The sequence below is a fragment of the Pogona vitticeps genome, chromosome 1, assembly GCF_051106095.1.
Source record: "Pogona vitticeps strain Pit_001003342236 chromosome 1, PviZW2.1, whole genome shotgun sequence".
NCBI classification, from domain to species: domain Eukaryota; kingdom Metazoa; phylum Chordata; class Lepidosauria; order Squamata; family Agamidae; genus Pogona; species Pogona vitticeps.
In genome coordinates this window covers 308,559,530-308,578,151 of record NC_135783.1, presented here as the reverse complement: position 1 = coordinate 308,578,151, position 18,622 = coordinate 308,559,530, and the positions used below count along the sequence as shown (strand labels likewise).

Below are 18,622 nucleotides of genomic sequence, written 5' to 3'. Positions count from 1 at the left end.
AATATAAACTAATAATATATAACAAGTAAGTAAGCCGAAGCCTCTGATTTATGAAACAGCCTCACTAAGCTGAAATAAGAATGAAAATATTTGGCTGAAAGAATAAATGCAGCGGCGGGTTTATCTTATCAGTCTGACTCAAAAGCGAAACTAAGCTTGTCCAAGTGAACTCTTAAAACACCAGGCTGATTCTAAAGCCGAGAGTCTGAGATGGAAAAATAAATCTTATGTTTCTGGAAAAGAATCCCAGACAGCAACACCGTCTGACTGGATTTAAGAGACTTGAGTTTGGTGGATGCAGTGTGGCTGGGATACGTTACTCTTTGCCTTCTCTGGACTTTGTGAACTATAAATAATAGAATCTGGTGGTTTTCGGGAGAAGGAGCTGACATGGCCGACTGGACTAAGGAGCATTAAGGGGTTAATGAAGATCACAAGACGAGCTTCAAGGACAATCTACTGGACACTTTGAGACTTTATGATTGTTGTTTTGTTTGTCGGACTGCAGACCATGTGTGTCTAATAAGAGAAGCCTGCTGAACCCAGGAGAAGAAGAAATAACTGCGTCACGGTTCTATTTGCTGGGCTAAAAGTTGATTTTTATATTACAATATTTGGATAAAGATTGGAGGGAGATCTAAGGGGAGGTTTATGATGAGGGGTTTGAATTGTTGATAAAATTGTGGAAACTGTGGAAGGATTTCTAGGGGGTGATTATTGTGGTATTTATACAAACCCCAAAGCCTGAGATGGACCCCAAAAATTTAAAAGAACAAATGGAGACTTGGTCTGTTCAATCCCAAAGTTCTGGAATAGTGGTGCAAGAAATAGAAAAGGAATGGCAGATTAATATACAAAGGCTAATATTAACAGGGTTTCAGCGAGCGAATGCAGGTCTTAGCAAAATAGAAGATTTGATGAAAGGGACGAAAGAGGGGACAGTAGATGCCAAACAAAACTTAAATGAAGTTGTACAAACTTTAGAATCGTCTGTATTAGACATGACACCAGGTAATATGAATGCAGTAGAGAGTTATCCAGTGACCCATGCAGCTTCCAAAATTAAAAAGCATTATGACAAAAATCTTAAGGAGGCAGAGACACTGAAACCAGACAATCTTATGGTGAAAATATGGGAAGTGAAAAAAATGGATATTCTGTCAGATGGGCTGAAAGACTGTTCAATTCAAAAAGAAACTGAACGATGGGATGTATTGTATAAATGGCAGCAGTTACCAGACAATGTTGGAATAACATAGAATAAAATTAAAATTAAATGATAAGATAAAAGCAGGAGGGTAATCAAACTGTGAAAAAGCAAAAAGTTGATATGTATTAGTAATATGAATTGATTGGATGATGGTATACTTTATGCTCTCCTATCCCCCAAAACCATTTTTCCTTCTCTATCCCCTCTTTCTTTTTGTACCCTCTATCCCTGTTCCTAAATAAATATATAAAAATTAAAAAAAAAAAAAAGGAAAGTGTGAAGGCAGGAGGAGAAAGAGACGACAGAGGATGAGATGGTTGGATGGTGTCATTGAGGCGACCGGCATGAGTTTGACCCAACTCCGGGAGGCAGTGGAAGACAGGAGGGTCTGGCATGCTCTGGTCCATGGGGTCACGAAGAGTCGGATACGACTAAACGACTAAACAACAAAAGTGATACTTCCATGTGGGGAGGAGAATCTTTAAAAACTGCCAAAATTAATAGCAGCAAATATAATAAGAAAGCAGAATGGTTCTTTCTATAGTAGAGTTCATACAAAACTGGTGCAGTGTTTTGGGAAAATATACAAAAATGGACCAAAGCAAGGGCATTTGTTCAATTCCCCGAATAGTTGCAGGGCAAAGCAACGAGATGGTTTCACTCCTGAGGTGGAGCAATACTCCAATGAATACTTCTTATTCCAGTCAGCATTCATAAAGTTTAAAAGGTAGTCACAATCTGAACCAAGGAAAGGGGAAAAAATCAGTAATGGAATAAAGGATGTGAAAAACATGTGAAAAGCAAGTAAAACCCGAACCCTCAATGAAGACATTCCAACCACTGAGGTGCTACAGAGGGCTCAGAAGAGATCACTCAGCACCATATATTCTCCTGCAGCTGCTATGTCTGCCATTTTCTGGAGCTGTAAAGCAAAGCGAAAGACGTTCATCTCTGTTTTGACAAGCTTTTTGCATTCTAAAAAAGACTTGTTTTTCTTTTCCCTCTCACTCAGATGAGTTTACCATACCACTAAAATATTACTAACATCCTAGCACTGAGTATGAGAATGATAGTGGAAGGATGATTGGTATATGGGCTTTGATTAGATAAGTCACATAATTAGGGCATTTAAACGCCTCTTTTTTTCCTTCTCTATTTTCCTCCAGTTTTTGGTGAGATAGCACAAGTATCAACCACTGCCTGCTAGCATTCTAGATAGATTGTTAAGATATACAGTATCATATCCCAAAATGGATGGTGCTGGATGTCTACTCCAGGTCATAGCCATTTGTGTTTTATCTTCCATTCATGTTTTTGTTTTGTTTTTTTGACAGCCTGATAACATACAGAACTCTGGATGGGACAGGCTGGAATGTCTCTTAAAGGGTACAGGGAAAGATCGTCTCAGCCTGACGGTTGTGTATAGAGTGTGTCAGAGGCCCTATGCATTTGCCTATTTTTTAAAAAAGGGTGGGGTTGCATATCACACCCTATACATATGCTCTAGTTGAGGAATGTATGAAAGTTCTAGTACTGAATTGCCAATATCTGATTAGACCTAAAGGGTGTATTCTATCACTACAAAATTAATGTGAGAAGCAGGTATAACATGACGTCATAGTGGGAAGTATATGATAAAATTCAGTATGTGCATTGCCATCCGGTTAACCACCGTTCCACACATGATATACTGATTTTGCAAGCTGCCTTGAGTCCCTACAGAAATGCTGGATGGCTGGATGGACAGATGGACAGACAGACCCGCTTCTGACTGGGTGTGGCTCTGGCAGAGACAGTGCAAATTCTCCTATAGACTGAGATAGTTTTGGGAGTTCCCCCTCTATATGTGTTTAATCTCTCTTGAAAACTCAGTGGAGGAAGAAAGGGGGCAGGTGGATAGTGTCCTTTGCACTCTGCAGAAGAAGAGATGGGACAGCCATCGTGCTACTCCTTGGCATCTCTCTAGTTCGGCCACTTTTCAGTTGGCTGTTGAAAAATAAAAGGTTGGCTCTGATGGGACATGACTGACGCCAATTCAAAGAAGTAGGAATGAAAAACAACAACCAACAAAAAAGAAACTCTATGCTATTCCTCCCTCAATGCCTTAGTCCCAAGATCTTGGTCAGAGACAGGCATTTTTTTCAATAGATGGCTGAAAAGCATCCAAAGTAGACAAGCTTCAGAGAACAGCAAGTGCCACAGGGACAGGGGTGCTGCTCTTCTTCCTATCGTATACAACTACTACATTCTTCTTCTTCTTCTTCTTCTTCTTCTTCTTCTTCTTCTTCTTCTTCTTCTTCTTCTTCACGTTCCCTCTCTCAGTACAGAAGAAGCTCTTAAGCTTTGGTGGTGGTGACTTTGGAGGTGAGCAATGGGTTGTGTCTCTGCTACCCACTCCTCCAGTGCTCTGGTTCTTGAGGTGTGACTGCCTCGTTATAGCTGACAGGAAGGCTGGGCTTGGCATAGTACTTCCAAGGTTTGAGAGGAACATGTTGCTTACCTGTCACCGTGATTCTACAAGTAGTCATCTGTACACTGACATGAACAGATTGTTCTGTGCCTGTGCAGAACTGTCCAGAATCTTTTAGAGCTATGCTTAGAGGTTTTGGCAGAAGCCCCACCCCTGTTGAGCTTATATAATTACCTGGGACTCCCACTTTTCTCTGAAGTTCCACTAGCTGCTACATTACTAGCAGGAGTAACAAAGAGTGGTGTATGAATATACAGATAACCACTGGAGGATCCACAGTCACAGGCAAATCATCTGTTCTTCATAATCTCTAACTCACACACATTGGTGACTGTGGAACTTATCAGGAGGAGGGCAATTTGTCATCAAATTGCACATATTAGAACAGAGTATCTGAAGAGATCATTTGGCTAGAATATCAAAGTAATAGCTGAATACTTGTTCTAGGTTTTTCAGGCTATTTGGCCGTGTTCTTAATGTTTTTCTTTCTAATGTTTCACCAGTCTCTGTGGCCGGCATCTTCAGAGGACAGGAGTCAGAACTCTGTCTGTGGTCTGGTGCAGTTTGTGGAATAGTTGGGTATTTATAGCTGTGGGATCAGCTTTTAGTCCTATTCAGGAGATTGGGTAATTATGGTGATAATCGTGTTTTTGTTGGGGTGTATTGTTGTGATAATGGGGGGAGATGATCTGTCACTGTGATTGATGGGTGTCGTTAGCTTGTCTTTTGTTGCAGTGAGCACTGGTCCTTGTGGCTGGATAGAGTTTGTTGACCTTTTGCAGGCTGTATTTTTCAGGGCTGGGAGCCAGGTTTTGTCCAGTTTTAAACTTTCTTCTTTTTTGTAGAAGCTCTGATGGTGTTTGTATATTTCAGTGGCTTCCGTGTGCAGTTTAACATAATGATTGCTGGTGTTGTCACTTCTGTGCTTTGAAATATACTTTCATGTTCAGCTTGTTTCAGAGCATGTTCAGCTACTGCAGATTCTTCCGGTTGTTTTAGTCTGCAGTGTCTCTTATGTTCTTTGATTCTGGTGTGGATGCTGTGTTTTGTGGTTCCAATATTTACCTGGCCACAACTGCAAGGTATCTGGTATACTCTTGAAGTGGTGAGGGGGTCCCTTTTGTCTTTTGCTGACCATAATATTTGTTGTATTTTTGGGGTGGGCCTGAATACTGTTTGTATGTTTGGTGTGGCCCATGTGACCATCCACTTTCCAATCCTACACATCTGGATTTTACCAAGAAAGCATACATAAGAAAAATCACCCAAAAGAATCTATTGTTCTTTTGTCTCTTCTGTATAAGTCTTCCATACACTGTTTCCATGTTCTCTTTATTTTCTCCTGTTCAGATACTGTATTTCTCTGTTGGTTTTTCAGCATTCCTATTCTAGGCTTAAATTTCATTTAGATTTCTTGGATATTTTGGAAGCAATCCCTTGTTTTTACTCTTTTATTGTCCTATTTTATTTCTTTGCACTGTCCGTTATAATAATCTTTGTAAAACCTCCTGAACACGGCCAAACAGCCCAAAAAACCTACATCAACCATTCGATCCCGACCATGAAAGCCTTCGAGAATATAGTTATCTTTGACTCTACTTGACAGTGGCTGAAAAACTGCATTCAGTATTCCTTATTTTTGTCACCCTCTTTGTCTGTCCTTAGCAATATGAAGTGCTTCTTTTGTCATTCATCTAGATTTTTCCTTCTTTTTATTACAGGAATTATCTTTTTGCTTCTTCCCTTATGATATCTCTGTTTTTAATCCACAGTTCTTCTGGTTCATGGTCACTTGAATTTAGTAATGTAAATCTGTTCCTTATGTGGACTTTATATTTATCAAGAATCTTGTTTGAATTATATTATGGCACTATAATTCTTTTAGTGTTCTTTTTCAGCTTTACTCTAATGTTGGATATTAGCAGTTCATTATCAGAATACCCGCAATCTCTCCTGATCTTGTTTGGCTGAGAGTATACAGCTTCTCCATCTGCTGCTTCCAGTTATGCAGTCTATTTGCTTTCTATCTGACCCTCTAGTAACATCCACTTTGTAGAGCCATCTGTTTGGTTGCTTGAAGCATGTATTTGTGATAAACAGTTTGTTGGCATTGCAGAACTCCATGAGTCATTCTCCTACTTTCTTTCTTACTTTTGCAACTGCGTTCAGCATTCACAATTGCAGAGACATATACTGACAGGTTTTGCAAGAAATCTGATGAATATTATTTGATCAGATCTTTCATTATAGCCCGTAAGTACCTGTGCTAAGTACCTTGTCTCATTATTAAAGCCATTCTATTTCTTCTGGGTTCGTCATTTCTAGAGCAGAAGACTTTGATTGAAAATATCCCACTCCAGTCCAATGGAGTTCACTGAGACCAGACATTGCAATGTTTATATATTCCATTTCTTGATTTGTTTTCCCATTTCCCTTGATTCATACTTCTTATAATCCATGTTCCAATTGTTTATATTGTGCACATTAGATTTTCATTTCATTTCTGTGCATGTCAGCCACTTGTCATCCTTTTGGGTTTAATTTAGTTGTATCAATAGTGACACTGCTATTTGTACTTGTCCTTTGCTCTTCTCCAATAAATGATCAAATGCTTTCCAACCTGGGAGTCTCAGCTTCCAGTACTATCTCTTGTTTCATTTCAGACTCTTTCATCATAGGGTTTTCATGGCAAGGTAAGTTCAGTGACGGTTTAGAATTGCCACCTTCTGCGCAGTACTAACAAAAGTTAGCTTGAGTGCCATCATCATTGCCTTCTCTCTCAGTGTCACTTTCAGTTACTGCTTCTTGCCACTAGCTACTGCTCCCATCACCATTGGAAATATCTATCCTCTTCTGCTGATGCAACCATTACCCTTGAAGAGGGTGGATGCATCTTGGTTTGGTGTCTCTGATGTGACTATTCTGCCTTGGGCAATCCTGATAGGAGTCTAGGCTCATAATAAGAGTTCACCCTCCTGACGGTATTGCTCTTGGCTTCTTTGATGCACTCAAACCCCCTCACCATGTTAAGGTATTCATCCAAGAAGGGGCCTTCAGCACTGCTCACCCTGAGAATTTTTCTCCCCACCAGGTGACCTGGGAAGCACAACAATTCTGAGACCTGGTAATACTATAGTTAATTTTGCTGATTCACAGTCAGGAGCAGCTAAAATTGGTTTGGTGTTTGACCTGAATGGAGCAGGTGCCCAGATATCCTCAATGATTTATTAGTCACAAAAATTGTACCAGACTATCTTTTTGAGTTTACTACATAATTACTAATTTTGGAGAGCAAAGATTTGGAGAGAGCGCTTTTATCTATTACTGTCATTAAAGTGTGGAATTCCTTTGGAGATTTTCCAAACTCTGATTTTGGGTATCTTTTATTGCATAAACTGCCTTTCTGTGGATGGGGTTATGTTGGTATCGTTGCTGAGTTTTAACGCCTATTTGATTTATGTTTATTTCATGCAGTTACTTTTATATGTGTTTCTGTTTAACATATGGTTGCCCCGAAGAAAGTTTCATCGTGGTTTATGAGTACAAATCAAATCAAAGTTTAGATGGGAATTTGCCTATCACTTTGCCTATCATGTTGCCACGTATCGCCTCCTATTCTTTTGATTTGTTTTTAAAAAATAGGATTATGTAACATGAGAGATTTCCTTCAATCCCTGTTAAATATTCAGCTATATTTTTGCATAGTTTGTACGAACCAGGCTTGCAAAGTAGTAATAGCGAGAAGGCACACATGCTGAGGAATAACCTAGTTGCCTGGATGGCACAGGAAAATCATCTTGACTTACTTATATTAATGTGCTATGTAAATGAGAATATGGAAAGAAACGGTCAGAATTTATGCTAAAGCCTTCTAAAGGCATAACAGCATCCTACTAAGTATATATGTCAGCTTAATCTAATCCCCCTGCTTCCAACACATCCTGTGGTCTCAGCACGGTGCCTATAATGCTCTCATATGTTAGGAGGGATTGCCACAGAGAAGTTCACCATCAGAACTGCACTTGGTTCAATAAAACTTTACATTTCATCTTAGGCTGACAGAAAGCTATCTTTCTCACATTTGCATCACAAACCTTTAGCTTCTTCTGACATCAATAACATTGGCTATAATACTTCCCGGTAATCTGTTACAACACATGGGGAGCACATATTCTCAGTCCTCATCTTACTTTGTCAGTTGCAGTGGGCTGCTCTAATTTACTCAGACTTGGCTAAATGAGCACTGAAATTCTTTGTGACAAAAGGGGGAGAAATACATGCTTTTAATTAGCAGCTCAATTGAGATTTGCTGCAGAGTTTCCTTTTGCCCGCCTCCAATAACTTCTACTTCTACTTAGGAAAAGCATCTTTCCTTCCTCTTTGTATGTGTACTGAAGAATGAACTGCAAGAATCTCCTGACATCTGCAGGAGTGTATACAGCTTCAAAACAAGAAACAATTTTGTTTTTTTTATTTTTAAAACCAGAAAAATCAAATCAAATTAGTCTAAGTTACAGTACTTCAATACTTTCTTTTCAGATATTTTGCTGTGTAAGAAAGCTAGCCAAATGTCAATGTAAAATTGATACATGCTTTATTTCCACAATCGTCCATGAATATTAGTCCCCCACCCCTGTATTTTAAAGCCAATAAAAAGATTATGCATGTTCTTTGTTTGAGTGATACAAAGCATTGTCTTGCAAATCCTATATTTCATACTAAGTGGGACTAAAACTAACAAACTCTAGTGAAATGGGTTTGGATTTTTGTTCTAGGGAAAGCTTATCATTAAAGAGAAGGACACACCAGGACAGGGGCAGATTTGAAGCTTAGAGGAGCTACGTTGTTTTCTACTAGAAACCCATGGTTCACGAAAGAGTCGCGTACAAAATAATGGCTGAAGGAGGTAGAACTGCAAAACCAGGTCTCTGTAATACCAGAAGTGTGTTTTTTCCAACCGGAATTCGATCTCCCCCCTCAAAATAAACCCTACTTCTATATTCTTCCACGTTTTCTTGACTAACTCTAATTTCAGAAAGAGGGGGAAAACTTTCTCTTGTCAATGTCATTGACATGATTGGGTATTGGAAATCAGCTGGGTATCTGCCACTATATCCTAATCCATATTGTGCCCATTCCTACCTTAATGGAGAAAGCAAAAGTTTCCCTGTATTGCCAGGGATACATTAAGGCTGTGGCTGCTGTAACATAAGTCAGCATCTTAGCTGTACAGATAAAAGCAAATATGTATTGGCTGAAAGCCAGCAGTACAAGTTACGCTGCATAAGGCTGATGATGTCATCAAACGCAACGATTTTTTCAGAAATTAACAATTTATAATCCCCCTCTGGTAGGACCCAGGGCTCCTTTGAGATCCATTTTGTTGTGGGGAAGCTGTTAGGGGCTGGGGGACATGGAAGAGTTTTTAATTTTTGAAAATTGCCATCACCAGTAAAAACATCTGGCTGGCAGCAAATTTTGGAAATTAAAGACTTTGTCCTGCAGCTCCCAACAGTTTCCACACAACGAAAGGAATCCAAAGAGAGCCACAGGATCTTCAGGAGCAGAGATCATACATTTTTAATTTCCAAAATATCACTGTGGCTGATGATGTCATCTGTTTTCCACATATTTCTCTACTGATTAAAAGTATTTTAAGCCGCCACTCACTCTTAACGGATACCATAGCATTACACAAAAAGGAATGAAAAGACTAAAATGTGCAACAAATACAAATACCAAAACAAAAATAAAAATAGAACAAGCAACATGCATCAGCCTGGAGGGTAAACTATGCCTAAACCAGCTTTGAAACTTTAAAATGCACGGACAATTAAATCATTCAGTCTAGTGTTCAAATGACAGTGATATAAACACCAGCCAAGACTCTAATTCTTCCAAAATAAAGGATTCTCAGGTACATCCTTCTCTGCATATCTCAAGCATGGACAGGATGTTACAGGAAGAGGAAAAATTTTGGATAGGTTGCTTTATATCTAGAGCCATTTAAGGCTTCAACTGTAAGCATTGAAACCTTTAATTGAAAGTAGATAGAAAGATACTATAGCTTTTCAAGACTGTAATATGCCCACATCCAGTTGTACCAAGCAGAATTTAGGTAGTCTTATTCTCCACTAATAGAACCTTCCACGTGATCTTCAAAGGCAGTCCCACCTACAACATGTTACAGTAATCCAAGGGCAGTTACTAGAGTGTGAGAATCAGCAAAAGCTAGACAAAACCATATCATAACAATGCCATGTACCTACTTTACATACCAAGCTATGCACTTCTCTACATGATCAGGTTACCGAAAATTAGAGCACAAAAATTATTCTGCCTATATTTCATATTGATTTTTTAAATAAAAAATATGGCAGTCAAATATAAAAAAAACACGAACAACTAAACATCGCTTGAAGCATTTGTGACTCACAAGGCAGAGGATGGGGGGAGATAAGAAAATTTGCAAGCTGGAAGCATGTTCTTTGTCTCTTAAAACAAAGCACTGTACAACAAATAATGTTCCGCCAGGCTATATGTTCATTCCTTGCTTGGTGCATTAGCTGTGCTTATTCTATGCACACTTTTATAGCTTTCTATTTTTATATTTTAAATCTATTAAGCAATGTCAACTTGAATTTCCTCTGAATAGTGCTGCAGGTTAGGTTTAAAAAAATAGGACAGTACAATCTTTGAGGCTAACATTTATGTCAGCTAATTAATATGGATCAGTTGAGTTTTGCAAATATCTTTTAAAAAAACATGTTTGCGCCTGTGTGAGTCACCAAGGCAGGCCTGGTCTCTACCCACACAAAACTCCACTGATTTTCGTGAGAGAAAAACAGGACCTGCAGATATTTTGGAGTCATAGTGGACAGGTACAAAACAGCTTCCCCCAAAAAGCCATCTTATACAACTGTGCCTGTGGAAGTCAATTCTTTACACAGACAATGTCTCTGCACAGGCTCCACTCCATACATGGGTAACCTTCTGGGTTGGCTTGGAGGGACCTTCCAGGACCCTCTTGGTCCTGGGCCCCAATCCCCAATTATCATGTGGGGAATGTGGCATGTGGAGAGCATGTCTTGTTCTCCAGCAGAATTGGACTCTCGAGACCTCCCTCCCCACAAAATGGCAGATTTTCTTGAACGTTTGTGCTAGCAGTAGGGATCCAGATAGGTGGATGGGCTAGACAAACGGACAGGGGATGCATGCGGCCCATCAGCTGTGTATGGCCCGTCACTGCTCTTCTCATTAGAACACTGTGAATAATATCAACTCCATTTCCCTCCATACATTCTGTAAGAATTTGTCTGTCACTGAATTTTATCACAAATATTGATTCTGACCCTGATCAGTGCTCCTTATGTACACTTGAGATGGCTCACACAGACACATGGATTTAATCAGAAGGGGCTGCCCACCTAAAGCTCTAAATACTATCAAGCAAGCTATTCCTGGCTCCCTCTCTAGCAAACGTGGAGTCAGGGCCCAGCCTGTCTTCTACTGAATTCCTTGCCCCATCCACTCTGTGTGAGAGCTGTGTGAGCTAAAATGATCCGGGGGGGGGGGGGGAATAAATGAGAGAATAGAATTAAGTGAATAAATCCAGCAGGCAGAAACATTGCCAGTTTCGGGGGGAAATATATATTTTCTGCTCCTCAGCTGGGTTGTGAAGTGAATGGGGTGCGGCAGAGTCTGAAGAAAAGCCTCTCTCTCTCTCTCTCTCTCTCTCTCTCTCTCTCTCTCTCTGTGTGTGTGTGTGTGTGTGTACACAAATACTCACTTTTGCCCTGACTCCAGCCAATAGTGGCTGCTGTGTTGTCTGCTCCATCATACCTGTGTCACTACTGGATTTAATGAGTTTTCCCACATTCTGGTAACATTTTTTGCTCCTGAACTCTGAAGGCTTGTGAAATTGTACCATGTGACAATGATTTTCTTTGATTAACATCCAAAATCTACACAGGTAAAACTTTAGTTAACAAGATCATCAGAAAGGCCTTTGAAAACTTCTCCAAATTCAAAGTATAACTTTTGCACTGTTATCCAGACTGGAGCTACAAAATGTTCACTACAAAAATACAAACTCACACATTGTGTTTTAGGCAAATCTAGATATAGTAATTTGACTGTTGACTATGGGAAAGAAGCTTTAAAAATGAGATATTCTGAAACACATGGCAGCAAGAGTCTGCTTTAAATATTTGGCAAAACCCTGACACTGGACATCTAAAGTATGTATACAGAAACTTACCTGCTTTCAGTGCTGCCATTCCAACAACATCCGTCCTGTAGAAAGTTCTAAACCCCAAAGGGATTGTGTCACCATCTCCTGCCATCTCCTCTACAACTTGCTTAAATATTTCAACCATGTTGTGTAGGACTCTGTCTAAATTGATTGTAGAAGGTGATGCTGAAGTCATGGTTAAGGATATGGCAACAGCTATAGTATGGGTTGCACAGGACTGCACAGCTTCACATTTAATTTGGCAGCTCTCCAATGATCTCATCAGCACCCGTTTCTCCCTTTGCTGTGGCTCATCAACTACTGCGATGACATGCCATTCAATGGATGCAGCTCTGGGAAGGAAAGGCACCACGACCACAGCTAGGATTTCATGTGCTGGAAGTTCATCTTTCCTCATATCTTCACCTTTGGCCTAGAAGCAAAAGAGACCATTCTTATTATTAAATGGCTCTAGATGGTTTTTAAAATTGCATTATATATATATAAAGTGCATGTATATAAAGTGCATGCGGGTATGTATATGTATATGTGTATATACTGCACAATGAAAAGGTTAAAAATTAAAAAATTCAGATGGCCAAAACAGGAAATAATACCAATACATGTACCTCAGCAGGTAAAAAGTTACATAGCAAATTGGAACTCCCCACTCACATGAGTGCATGTTGCCCCACCTCCTCAGTTCACGTTATGTTTACAGTGGCACAGAATTGTATTTCAAGCAAAACAGAAAGCTAGTAATGCTCAACTACATGTAGGAAAACAGTATGTGGCTTATATTTTATATAAGTATATAATATGAAGTATAGATTTAAGCCCAGACTGGGAATGCTAAAGGATCAACAGGGAAGTACACTATCTGACCAGGATAAAATAAAGAGAAGGTAGAAACAGTATACAGCAAGGAGACATGAACATAAGAACATAAGAAGAGCCCTGCCGGATCAGGCCAAGGGCCCATCTAGTCCACCTTCCTGTATGTCACAGTGGCCTTACCAGATGCCTCTGGGAGCACATGAGGCAACTAGATACCTGTCTATCCCTCCCCTGCATCTGGCATTTTGAGGTACCTTCCTTTTAAGCTTGGACATTATACATCCCTATCATGGCTTCTAACCTGTAATGGACATTTCCTCCAGGAATCTGTCCAATCCCCTTTTAAAGGCATCTAGGCCAAATGCCATCACCACATCATGTGGCAAGGGGTTCCACAGACTAACAACTCGCTGAGTAAAGAAATATTTTCTTTTGTCTGTTCTCACTCTCCCAACACTCAACTGGAGTGGATGTCCCCTGGTTCTGGTATTGCATAAGAGGAAAAGAGCTTACCTTTATCCACTCGATCCATCCCCTGCATAATTTTATATGTCTCAATCATGTCCCCCCTCAGGCACCTTTTCTCTAGACTAAAGAGCCCAAAATGCTGTAGCCTTTCCTCAGAAGGGAGGTGCCCCAGTCTAGTCATCATGTTAGTTGCTCTCTTCTGCACCTTTTCCAGTTCCACTGTCTTTTTTGAGGTGCGGTGACCAGAATTGTACGCAATACATGTACGGCCTTTCCAGCACTGGTAAATGGTAAAGACCTTGGGGCATGTCGTTCCAAAAAGGTGTTGGTGATGGAAACAATGTGGCTCAACCGATGAAGACAGATCTTTGCTCCTGGGTAACCAGTAGCGGACACTTCAACATTGAGGGCTCCCTTCGTTCAGTATTTGGTGTAAAAGCCCTGGAATGATTTCGAACTGGTTTACACTGATTTCTAGGCATCAGACTTGGGGACCTCAAAATCAATCACAAATGTGAACGGTCAGTGTCATCAAGGTAACAAGGTGGGTTTCTTCAGTTTGTACAATCTCAGTGCCAGAGATCTCTGTGTGCACTTTGGTTCAAATGACCTCAAAACTGACTGAGAGCAGGAGCAGTCAGCATGACAATGATAATCACAGACGAGTGATGATGGGATGCATTGCCTCCTTAGCACTTGAGAATATTGTAGTTTATGGTGTCTTTTATGGGGTGGAGATGCCTCTACTTCCATTTGGCAGTCAAATCAGAAGACAAGAAGGGAGACTGTCCATGATGTTGAGGTCTACATGTCTCTTGAGCCTTCATAGAGTAGAGAAAGCTTATTCAGAGTCCTCTGGATGAGTTGGCTCCACTCTGATAATTGACTAAAGGTTGTTGAAGATAACGTGGACTCAAGAGATTTGTCAGAAGCAGATCCAAAGCATAAAAGTCCTTATGGCCTTCACTTTCCTTGTCCACTGGAGAATGATGACAAGGTGGTGACTGTGATGGTAGTGTTTTTGAAACCAGATTCCGCTGGCTCCTGGGTCTCCTTAATTTTTGCTTGGTCTTTACCTTTTTTGGCCTGACTATGTGAATCAGTAGATTTTCCCCCTTTTTTCTCTGAACCAAGTATGAAACCGATTCAGGTTGCAAACCGATGCAAACTCTGATGTCAATGCTCTGTCCTCAGTGTCAAGGGTGTTTTCTGTGTAGGGTCAATAGCTTTACTGGAAGGCTTTGCAGATGTAGACTCAGATTGAATTGGCTCCATATATATCTGCTTAGTCGGAATTTTGCAGATAGAAATTGATGGAACCAAAGTAGCCTGGTTGGCAATGGCATCAACTGCTTTGTGTTATTTATCCCAGAGATAAAAGTTCAGCCAAGATTATCTATTTTTTTATGCTTACCTTGGGAAGCCTACAGCAAGTTTGGCAATTCTGAGTCTAGTGCCACTCACCAAGACAATAAAGGTATTTAGAATGAGTGAGAGGAATCTTGTTGGAATAAGTGACACTTCTTGAGTGGGCCCACTGGGGCCATAAAAAAGTTGGGGAGGACATGTACAATGATTAACAAGTATGAACCTTTTTAAAAGTAAGATGAAGAACCTCGAAAGAAGGCTGGAGAAAAATGAACCAATGGATATAGGTAAAAGCTACAGGTAAGAACTATGTAGCATTTTTGAAGAAGAAAAAAGAAGGCTCTAGGAACACTCCCAAGGTGCTACCTCAGTGACAGCTGCAGGGGAATTGAGGATTAGCTACAGGGTGGGGAGCATGTGCAGCAGAGAGGGTACGGACTAATGGACTAACGGACTAAAGCCTAAAATGTTCTCATGGTCTCTGAGCAGGAGCAGAACCAACTCAAAGTTATGATTCACAGATATCACAAAGAATTAGTATTGCACTACTAGTAATGCTTAAGCACTCTGTTAAATACACCCCTCATTCAGAAAGAGAAAGCATTTTGGTAAATAAACCCATCATTTAGAATATTGCTATTTGTCTCTTGATATGGCAAAATATCAAGCATTGAATAAGACCTATGTTACATAATGTCTTGCTTTTCGAAATTTTATTCCAAGATCATGATTATGTATAGAAACTAGAATAGGACTTCTTCTGTACAACTAATATAAGGGTGGGAGCAGGAGGGCATCCCATCAACACTCAAAATGTCCAATTCCAAATATTTTTGTACTCTGCCTTAATCAGAATTTCTGAACAATGTGACATCTCTGCTTATGTGTGTGTTTAATGCAAGGGAAGATGGCCCTAACCCAGAACACCTGATAATGGAAATATATACTAAATTCAATGATTCCTCTTCCTTTTAATTCAGTGTGACACAGTCTTTAACTCTGAAATGTACAAAAGCAGTCTACAAAAGTCCAATTTATGGTCTCAGGCAGAGACAACCAGCAGGACATGCCTATCAAAGACTGACTATGCCAAAGAGTACGTATCAATGCAATAGCGTCTAGTAAAAACTATAGGCAGACTTCCAAGTAACTGCCTTGCATAGCAACTTAATAGAAGTGCATGACATAGGGCCAAACTAGACATGATGTTAACTATGTGAGTGTAATTTATATGTACTTTTTTACTTTCTAAATAGCAGTCACGGGAAAAAAACTGAGCAGCTTTTGTACCATAAGGGGTAGAAAGGAGAAGTTTAATTCTCACTCTTTCTGCCATATCCTAGACGAAAATTACATCTCAGGAGCTGTTAACTGAATTTTAAGACAAGACAACAGAGATCATGAAATTTCAGAAGCATCACTTTGTCATTTCATTTCATCATCTTCTGTCACAGTGCCGTCTAAAATCTAGGGTTATTCACATATCCCCATGTTTACTGTGTAATGTATACATAAAAACTGATTAGATCTCAGTTGGCCTCTAGTAACAACTTTTATAGGTCCAATCTGTACCAGACACTGAATGCAGACTTCTCAGTGGGAGCTTAATAAAACACATGTGCACACAAAATCTTTGCCTCTTCTGCTCCAAGACATTCTCATCCAAAACTGTGACCAGCATGTAGTAACTATAGACAGAATCCCTCTATGCCTCTGAGAAATGGCTAAGACCTTTCCCTTACAAAAAGATGAGCTGGTATATTGTTATGTATAACACAGACTCTTTCAGTCTCCGGTGCTGGAAACAGAATATGGTTGACAGCTTGAGTGAGTGTTTCCTCTTGGCTGGTTTGGGTGGTTGATATCAGAACTTGTAACTTTTGGAGAAGCTGAAACTCCTGAAATTATCAAATAAGTGAGTATTGTCTTTCTCTTCCTCATTTTACCTCAGAAACCTATTTCTTACCAAAGGTTGAGATGTGAATGGAGTGGTCTGAAAAGGGAAGAGCTATCCTGGATTTTTGATCAAATTCACCAAATTGTTCAACCAAGCAACAATGTTAGAGAAACCATATTTAATGACACTTGCCAATTAAAATCTGTGGGTACTCTAAGAACGTCCTATTTTTACTATGCATAAATGAAAGAATGACCTACAAGGCTGTAGCTGAAATCTTGTTCCATAAGTTACACCATGTAAGGCCAATGATATCATCAAGCTGCAACAAATTCTTGGAAATAAAACATTATGATTCACTCACCCACCCGCAAAGGTTGTGAGACACACAGGGAATCTTCTTCCGCATTGGGAAGTTGTTGGGGGCTGTGGGATGGAAGGGTCTTTAATTACTGACATTGCCACTGACAGGTTGACTTTACTGGTGGCTACAATTTTTTGGCAATTACGGCTCCCAACATCTTCCTGGTGACAAAAGAAATTCCACTGGTGCCTTGGTCATTTCAAGAATGGAATCAGAAGTGTTTTATTTCTGAAAAATTGCTACAGCTGACAACACCATTGGCCTTTTATGCCATAATGTATAGAGCAGGATTTCAGCCACTGTTTCAGAAAAAAAGGATCCCTTATACAATCACCAAATTAAACAAAACCAAACAAATCAAAAATTGCAAAAGAAACAAACAAATGGAAAAAAATCAGGAGAGGTATTTGTTTGATTCAAATGATTATTCTGGAGCCTTGTCAAAAACAGGGGATTATAAGCACCTTGATCACCTCACCTCTTTCTTTATTTTATTTACCGTATTTTCCATCTATAAGACATCACCATCTATAAGACGCCCCCCACTTTTCTTAACTAAAATTAAGAAATCTAAGTGGGGCTTAGCAAGTGTAGGGGGAAAGGGATCAAAGTGCTGCAGGATCGCTTTGATCCCTGCTTTCTCCCTTCATGCTAAGCCCCATAGGGTTTAGCAAAAGGAGGGGGAAAGGGGTCAAAGCAATCCCGTGACTGCATGATTGTTTTGATCCCTTTCCCCTTATACATCCAAGGGATTGCTTTGATATTTCCCCCCCTCCTTTTGCTAAGCCCTATGAGATTTAGCAAGCAGAGGGGAAAGCAGGGATCAAAGCAATCCTGCAGCACTTTGATCCTTGCTTTCCTTTCGCTAAGGCTTAGCAAGTGGATGGGAAAGCAGAGATCAAAGCCCTGCACAATCACTTTGATCCCTGCTTTCCCCTCCACTTGTTTTTGTTCTCTCCTCAGTTTACTTCCGTATATAAGATGACCCTCAATTTTTAGTCTAAAGATTTTAGATAAAAGTATAGTCTTATACATGGAAAAATGCAGCATTTAAATTTTTATCTACCCATGTAGTGGCCAGGCCACTACTCTGGGTGGCTTACAATATTATAACATAAACACATAATAAAACTACAATAATAATCTAATAAAACATCTTTAAAAAAGAAAAATCAAATGTATAAATATAAAATTGTTAATACAGATAATTTGGCTTAAAAGATATGCTCATGAATCAGAATGAAGAAACTGTTCTCTTTTTGATATTGTCCTTCTTCAATGAACTCCTGCTCAAGTAACCATATTTCTAGTAGGTTTTTATTTACTTATTTTCCCCCCAAACTCTTTTTTAAAGTCACAAGTGTCTTTTGTTTTCTTTATGATTTAAAATTATTTTCTTTAATCCTTTGATACGATAATACATTTAATTATATTCTTGATATTTTAATTCATCTTGTCCCAACATTTTTGAGGCTCTCTTATATTTCTGAATTGGGAGAAAGGAAGGACACAAATAAAATGAAATAAATAATAAACATAAGGTGCAAGAGTATGTATATGTAGCATTAGTAAGAGAAAATATGGGAAGAACAAGTCCTTTCTAGAAGTGGTAAAAAAAAAATCAAGGATATGCTCTTCCAAATCTCTGCTGCTTCTAATTATGATAAACTAGTCTGAGAGCTGAAAAGAGGTCTTTTGGTATCATTTCCTCTTTCCTCCAAGAAGACATAACACCAAAAGGCAGTGATTCCTAACCCTGGGTCTCCAGATGTTCT

At 39.5% G+C, this 18,622-nt stretch overlaps 1 protein-coding gene across 3 annotated transcripts in view; it reads right to left on the bottom strand.

Moving 5' to 3' along the window:
- Nucleotides 1-18,622, bottom strand: part of DPH6 (diphthamine biosynthesis 6) — a 335,370-nt gene that overhangs the window by 53,898 nt on the left and 262,850 nt on the right. For all 3 annotated transcript variants that reach the window (XM_072986316.2, XM_020789398.3, XM_078391924.1), the window contains one exon: nt 11,941-12,346. In XM_072986316.2, the coding sequence (XP_072842417.2) occupies nt 11,941-12,346 (406 nt within the window). The remainder of the gene's footprint in view (nt 1-11,940; nt 12,347-18,622) is intronic.